General features: G+C 41.9%; 1 protein-coding gene across 1 annotated transcript in view; it reads left to right on the top strand.

Annotated features, from left to right (window-relative positions):
- The window catches only part of MTHFD1L (methylenetetrahydrofolate dehydrogenase (NADP+ dependent) 1 like), a 147,013-nt gene that overhangs the window by 71,599 nt on the left and 67,125 nt on the right, over positions 1-8,289 (top strand). The window contains exons 13-15 of the mRNA XM_021706589.1: positions 4,242-4,349; positions 5,540-5,614; positions 7,748-7,850. Of these exons, the coding sequence (XP_021562264.1) occupies positions 4,242-4,349; positions 5,540-5,614; positions 7,748-7,850 (286 nt within the window). The remainder of the gene's footprint in view (positions 1-4,241; positions 4,350-5,539; positions 5,615-7,747; positions 7,851-8,289) is intronic.

Raw genomic sequence — 8,289 nt, 5'->3', positions numbered from 1 at the left:
TTGGGAGGCCAAGGTGAGAGGATTGCCTGAGCCCACAGGTTCAAGACCAGCCTGGGCAACTTGGCGAGACCTCATCTCTCCAATAAATCAAAATATTAGCTGGGAATGAGAGCGCACGCCTGTAGTTCCAGCTACTTGGAAGGCTGAGGCAGAAGGATCGCCAGAACCCAGCAAGTCGAGGCTGCGGTGGCCATGAGTGTGCCACTGCCCACCAGCCTGGGCAACAGAGTGAGACTCCAACTCAAAAAAAAAAAGAAAAAATTAGCTGGGCATGGTGGCACTTGCCTGTAGTTCAGCTACTTGAAAGGCTGAAATAGATGGATCACCTGAGCCCAGCAGGTAGATGTTGCAGTGACCATGAGTATGCCACTGCACTCCAGCCTGGGCGACAGAATGAGACTTCAACTCAAAAAAAAAAAAGAAAAAGAAAAGAAAGATTGCCAGAGGGTCATAGAAACATCAGGAAAAAGAATTGCGTGATGAACATTCATCCTCAATAATAATCAAATAAATCTACATGAAAATCACTATCAGTTACCATTTAACTTGTCAAATTGACAAAATTGGATTTTTCATAATAGTAACAATACCAAGCTTTGGCAGAGATTGAAATATACTCTCGTACACTGCTAGGAAGTGTATGTTGATGAAATTCTTGTGGAGGAGAAGTAGAACTAGGTATCAAGTGCCTTAAACATCCTGACTCTTAAGCCGGGCTCAGTGGCTCAGCCTGTAATCCCGTGCCTTTGGAAGGCGGAGGTGAGTGAATTGCCTGAGCCCGCGGGTTCGAGATCCACCTGGGCAGCAAGACCTCATCTCTACAATTAAAAAAAAAAAAAAAAAAATCAGTCGGACATGGTAGCGCATGCCTGTAATTCCAGCTACTTGGAAGGCTGAGGCGGAAGGATTGCTGGAGCCCAGCAGGTCAAGGCTGCGGTGGCCAGGAGCGGCCACTGCACTCCAGTCTGGGTGACAGTGAGACTCCAACTCAAAAAAAAAAGCAAAACAAAAAAACAAAAAAAAACATTCTGACTCTTTGGCCCACGTAAACTTATTTTTTATCCTAAGGAAACATTGGATGTATGTGCAAAGTTACCATTTGAAAACTATATTCTTCACATTGTTTGTAGCATTAAAAATTGGAGAGGGAACTTAAATGTTTGATAATAGGATATCAAGTTAGCTATATGTTGAAGGATTTTTTTTTTTTTAGTGTACATCTCACTCTGGCAGCCAGGCTGGAGTGCAGTGGCATGATCATGGCTCAACACAGCCTTGACCTCCTGGGCTCAAACAATCCTGTCTCAGCCTCCCAAGTAACTGGAACTACAGACGCGTGTCACCATGCCTGGCTAATTTTTTTATTTTTTTTGGTAGAGATGAGGTCTCACTATGTTGTCCGGGTTGGGCTTGATCTCCTGGACTCAAGTGATTCTCCCACCTCAGCCTCCCAAAGTGCTTAGATTACAGGCATGACCCACCGCACCCAGTCTGAAGAACATTTAGTGATGTATAAATGTTAGTAATATTAAAATTGGAAAAACTAAGGTATAAACTATTATGATATTATGGTCCTAATCCTTAAAATTACAAATAGCTTTTATAAAAACGATATATAATGTAATAATTTTTTTTTAGTTGGAGTCTCACTCTCACCAAGGCTGGAGTGCAGTGGCACACTCACAGCTACCACAGCCTTGACCTGCTGGGCTCAGGTGATCCTTCCACTTCAGTCTTCCAAGTAACTGGAACTACCGGTGGATGGCACCATGCCCAGCTAATTTATTTATTTATTGTAATAAATAAATATGAAAAATATATAAAAACTTGTCAAGTTGCCCAGGCAAGCCTCAAACCCTTGGACTCAAGTAGTCCTTTTGCCGCCACCTCCCAAAGTGCTGGGATTATAGACGTGAGCCACTGGGCCCAGCTATATAATGTAATTTTTAACATTTTTTCCAGTGAACATATTTTTATAGTCATAAAATTTTAGCAAGAAAATATAAGTGTTCAACCTTTCAAGAAATTAAAGAAGTGCTACTTAACACAGACCGCTACTTTTCCTTTTTTTTTTTTTTTGAGTTGGAGTCTCACTCTGTCACCCAGACTGGAGTGCACTGGAGTGCAGTGGCCGCCATCGGCCACCGCAGCCTCGACCTGCTGGGCTCCGGCGATCCTTCCGACTCAGCCTTCCAAGTAGCTGGAATTACAGGCATGTACTACCATGTCCGGCTGATTTTTTTTATTTATTGTAGAGAAGAGGTCTTGCTGCCCAGGCGGGTCTCGAACCCGCGGGCTCAGGCAATCCACTCACCTCAGCCTCCCAAAGGTGTGGGATTACAGGCTGAGCCACCGAGCCCGCAACTATTACTTTTTTTCTTTTCCGTGTTCCTCCATTCACAACATAGACCGGGGCCAGAGCCTATGCTGAAGTATTTGTATTGTTCTGCCTTCTTTTTCTGTACAGTGTAAGAACACAGCCTGTGGTAAGCATCAGGAGGCCTTTATTTTTTTGTTTTTTTAGTCTAAAGGTTATTTTATTTCTGAAGTAATTGATCTACTAGTGTTTTGTGGGTGATGCTTCATTGATTTCCAAAAGCAATTTGGAGATAGTATCCATATCCTTGAACCCAGTAATCACACTTCTGAACATACAAGAGGGAACCAAAAAAATGCCGGAATTTATTTATAAAGAATGTGTGTATTTGTTCTTACATGTTTAAACCTCAGTCGCCTTCATGATATTCTCCGTGTGATGCAATACACACGTGTGTGTATTGATGTGTATGTGAAGAAATTCAGCTTGCTGCGTGATGCTATATCGAGATTGCTTTTTCCACTGCTCAGAACAGTTTTTGAATTTGTCAGTTTTGATGCCTTTTAGTGCTTCTGCTGTTTTTTGTTTCACGTCTTCCACATTGGCAAAAGGTTTCCCTGTGAGGATTTTTTTTTTTGAGTTGGGGTCTCGCTCTGTCGCCCAGACTGGAGTGCAGTGGCCGCTCCCGGTCACCCGCAGCCTCGACCTGCTGGGCTCTGGCGATCCTTCCGCCTCAGCCTTCCAAGCAGCTGGAACTACAGGCGTGCGCTACCACACCCGGCTAATGAGGATTTTTTTTCATCAAAATCCTCAAAATTGGGGTGAGATTGAGTGAATAGGGTGGGTAGGGCATAGGGGTCAGGCCGTTTTTGGTCAAAAACTGCTGAACACTCAGCACGGTGTGAGCAGGTGTATTGTTATGGTGGAAGAACCAGTCACCTGTTTGCCACAACTCGGGACGTTTCTTCCACAATACTGCCTCTCACACCAACACTAACTAATACACTGATGTTGATGGATTCCTAGAAAACTTACCTTGAGGGGTAAGTACCCCAAAACTTTGGTTTCTTTGGAGTCCTTTCTTGTATACTGCTCATTAGCAGTTTCTTTTTTTTTAGAAGAGGATAAGCTATTTGCATGTATCCTTCCTAGTTGTAGCCTTCTTTGCAAAAGTGAAAATTGGGAAGCAACTTAAATAAAAAAAATAACATACGAAGCTGCAAATGTTGGTCCATCTCATACATGTAGCCCCTATAAACTGTTGACTATACACAAGATTATTATAGAAGAGTTTTCACAAAGAAGGTTCCAAATTTTAATATGTTGATTATACACGTAAAAATCATATGTGCACATGAAACTAGAAAGTAAGCAGCATAATAATAGAGTTATGTACTTGATTTCTCAAACTTTCTGTAATTTTTATATAATTTTGTTATTGCTATTTATCTTATGCTGTCTCATTCCCAAGTATATTTGATATGATACTATTTTTTAGAGAATAAAATAATGCATAAAAGTAGAGTGAAAATAAGGAAGCCAGTCATTAGGTCCATCAGAATGTGTAGTTGTTAATCTGGGAAGGGATGAATTTGCCATGAGAGAGACTGCTCCAGAATTCTTTATTGTCAAGTGGAAATCCTGACCTTGATCTTTTGATTTAGGCTGTCCTATGGACTCGGTTTATTATAAAGATATGTGACTGGGTCTGGTGACTCACTCTCGTAATTCCAGCACTTTAGGAGCCCGAGGCTGTGGTGAACCTTACACTCCAGCTTGGGAGACAGAGTGAGAGACACCGACTCAAAAAAATAATAATAAAATGGATATGTAATTAGCATATGGTTTTATTTCTTCAGACAGTTCTTGAATCCTGCCATGGTTATTTGAAACAATTTAGAATGATGTCTTGTTTTGATTCTAGTTCAACCTTCACTTGACTGGAGACATCCATGCCATCACTGCTGCCAATAACTTGCTGGCTGCTGCCATTGACACGAGGATTCTGCATGAAAACACTCAAACAGATAAGGTAAGAAGGATCCTTGCGAGATATTTGGGGCATCTTACCCTGGCATCCCAAGATCCTTTAAAAGATCATGGAAAGCTCATGTCTGTAAACTCTGAAATATTATTCAAATTTTTGCGAATTTCACATAGGTTTCTGTTTTTTGAGGAGAGGATCTGTTCTTGGGCCAGATTCTCAAATGGGTTTATGGCCATGGCTGAGTGCTATAGAGTATAGCACTTTTTAAGCTAAATTTTCTTTGAGATGGGTCTTTAACTGTAAAAGTACCAGGTAGACCAGTTCTCTTCTTTCTGGCCATAGGTCCAGTCTCTGGGTTTTACTAAGGGAGATTGGACAGGTTTCTTTTGAAGGCTAATAATGCATGCAGGTATCCTAGATGTGCTCTTAAAGTGGTCAGAGACCCTTGTTGGGTTTCAAGTGCTTGCAGGCTAAGAGTTAAATCACATGCTTGAAGGGGACAGAGTACCAGGTATGAATTCCTCACAGACATAGACATAGATAAACAGGGTACTGTCTGACGTGTTTTACAACAAGGGTACTGACTTTCTTCCATTAAAGCAATTCCTTAGTGAGTCTTTGGAGCAGAATCCAGATGATTAATAATTTGATAGTTAGCCGGGCTCGGTGGCTCAGACTGTAATCCCGCGCCTTTGGGAGGCTGAGGTGAGTAGATTGCCTGAGCCCGCGGGTTCGAGACCCCTCTGGGCAGCGAGACCTCATCTCTACAATAAATCAAAAAATCAGCCGGGCGTGGTAGCACATGCCTGTAATTCCGGCTACTCGGAAGGCTGAGTCGGAAGGATCGCCGGAGCCCAGCAGGTCGAGACTGCGGTGGCCAGGAGCGGCCACTGCACTCCAGTCTGGGTGACAGAGTAAGACTCCAACTCAAAAAATAAATAGATAAATAAAATAAATGAATAAATAATAATTTGATAGTTGTAAGGCTGTAGATCAAGGAATATTTTTATGCAACTCTTTGAAATGTGCATTATTTCAGATCTAGTCAGTTTTATTAAAATGATGGAATTTAATTCTACATTGTTTATGTTACCCCACAAGTTTTATAATAGGATCTGTTATGTAAATAGTATGGTTATAAATGTAATTAGCTTTGCCATATCCTGTGAAACGTCCAAGTTCATGACTGGTCCTTAAACTTCTGTGGGGCTTTATTTTTTGTTTTGTGTTTTTAGGCTCTATATAACCGGCTGGTTCCTTCAGTGAATGGAGTCAGAGCATTTTCAGAAATTCAGCTTGCTCGGCTAAAAGTAAGTTTCCAGTTAACAGTCCTTTAAAAAGAAAGTATTCTAGAAACACATCAGAAAGAATGTCAAAGCTCCAAATTTTCAACTTGATTTGATTTTGGTTTTCAGAATTATTTTGGGTATTAAACTCTATTTTTATTTTTATTTTTTTGTGTTGGAGTCTCACTCTGTTGCCCAGGCTGGAGTGCAGTGGCACGCTCCCGGCCACTGCAGCCTTGAACTGCTGGGCTCAGGCGACCCTTCTGCCTCAACTTTCCAAGTAGCTGGAACTACAGGCACGCACCACCATCCCCGGCTAATTTTTTGACTTATTGTAGAGATAACTTGGTCTCGCCAAGTTGCCCAGACTGGTCTCGAGCCCATGGGCTAAGGCAACCTTCTCACCTTGGCTTCCTAAAGTGCTGGGATTATAGGCGTGAGCCACCAAGCCCAGTTTGGGTACTAAACTCTATAGAGACAGAACAATATGCCAAGAGAAAACTTGACATCTGAACCCTCCACCAAAGAGTCAGGTGGACAAATTAATTAATCTTTTCGATCTCAGTGTCTTCATTTATGAAATGAGTGGACCACTTTGCTAATCCACGAGTACCCTAGTAAATTAACCAATTAACCAGACAAAGTGGCACACTCCTGCAGTCCCAGCTACTCAAGAGGCTGAGGCGGGAGGGTTACTGTAGTGCATAGTGATTGTGCCTGTGAATAGCCACTACACTGCAGCCTGGGCAACATAGCGAGACTTTGTCTTTAATAAAAAACAATTGACAAATTAGAACTTTTAAGTCCTTCTCTTTATAAAAGAAAATATTTTTATGACGTCCCCCCCCCTTTTTTTTTGAGACAAGGTCTTGCTCTGTCATTCAGGCTGAATTGCAGTGACACAATCCTGGCTCACTGCAGCCTTGACCTCCTGGGCTCAAGTGATTCTCCCATGTCAGCCTCCTGAGTGACTGGGACTATCAGTACAAACCACTGCACCCAGCTTTTTTCCTTTTTTTTTTTTTCAGGAGAGGAGTCTGGTCTTGAACTCCTGAGCTCGGGTGATCCTCCCACCTCGGCCTCCCAAAGTGCTGGTATTATAAGTGTGAGCCACTACACCCAGCCGAAATTTTTTAAATTTCTTGGAAATAATAAGATAGCCTTTGAGAATTCACCTAAGTTTTTATTGCGGCAAGTATTACATGTGTAATTGTGAAAACCATCTAGATTCTCACCCATGTTATTTTTTCCTGATGCTGTTTGCTACTTCTGGCCTTCTAATCATATTGCTTGCTGTTGGCTCGTTTTCAAACTAAAAAATAATCCTTACTGGTCTAATTTACAACCTCTGGTTGATACCTTCACTTCTTACTGAGCAAGCTCCATGTGCTGAGAGTCATGAGTAGTTGTGTCCTCAGCAGCTGTGACATGTACCATTTGTTTTGCAGATTATTTTTATACTTTGTCATTAAAAACTACTTTCTTAGAATGTTTCCTCCACAGAAATAAATATACATTGGAAGTATTATATATATATTTTTTTTCTCCTCGGTGATTTAGACATCATTTGTTTTGAAACATAGCCATAAACTTAACCTGAATTATTGGTATTTGTATTTGAAAAGAAGAACTGATGAACTGGAGCATCAGATATCTGAACAGCAGTTTCTGTCACTTCTGAGTACAGTACACAGTGGCCCATGGAGCCTCCAACCGAGGCAGACAGCAGGATCCACAAGTGTTTATTGTATGCAGTCAACTGTATACATTTCCAGGTCTATCCTTTTAGGAGTCTGTTACAGGCTGAGCGTGGTGGCTCACACCTGTAATCCCAGCACTTTGGGAGGCTGAGGTGAGCAGATTGCTTGAGTCTAGGAGTTCAAGATCAGCATGGAGGAACAAAACATTGTCTCTCCAAAAAAAAAAAAAAAGAAGAGTCTATTAAAAATTCTCAATGTCTTCCACTTGTAGAAGGTATTTGGACCTACGGGTGTAGTTATATGACTTGACCCAACCTACAATTACTCAAATTTCCATTTAGTTTTCTTAAAGGGCTTTACTAACCCCCAAGGAAATAAAGCATGAGGGATAACCTTGGTGACCTTTTGCTTTCTGTTTCTTCTCATCCATAAAGTATTTTTTCTTCTTAATCATCAGAAACTGGGAATAAACAAGACTGACCCGAGCTCCCTGACAGAAGAGGAGATGAGGAAATTTGCCCGGCTCAATATCGACCCATCCACTATCACATGGCAGCGAGGTGGGTGCCAGGAGAAGGTGCTTGAGCCAAAGCTCTTGGATTAATTTCTTCAATTCCAGCTGGGTCTCTTCATGGTCTTCCCAGCCTGTGCTTCCCAATCTCGCCTTTTCTGTCACTTACTGTTATTTTACCAGCCTCTTTTTCTTATCCTGGCCTCCTGTTTAAGCCAAATGCTCTATCTGGGCTCTGTTCCATCCACTCCCACCTCTTCCACATTTCCAAGGAAAATTATGAAATCTGCTGTTCAGTTTCTCTCTCCTTTGGTCTCTTGTCTCTACGTTTAAAATAAAAATTTTTTGATTCAGGGTCTCTGTCACCCAGGCTGGAGTGCGGTGACCCAATCACAGATCACCACACTCAACTTTCTGGGCTCAGGCGATCCTTCTGCCCCAACCTCCCAAGAAGCTGGGACTACAGGCATGTGCCTCTGCACCTGGCT

Source organism: Carlito syrichta, unplaced genomic scaffold, assembly GCF_000164805.1.
Source record: "Carlito syrichta isolate Samal-C Ts95f unplaced genomic scaffold, Tarsius_syrichta-2.0.1 Scaffold315803, whole genome shotgun sequence".
Lineage (NCBI taxonomy): Eukaryota > Metazoa > Chordata > Mammalia > Primates > Tarsiidae > Carlito > Carlito syrichta.
The sequence above is the reverse complement of the archived record's forward strand: the minus strand, read 5'-3'. Positions and strand labels throughout refer to the sequence as shown.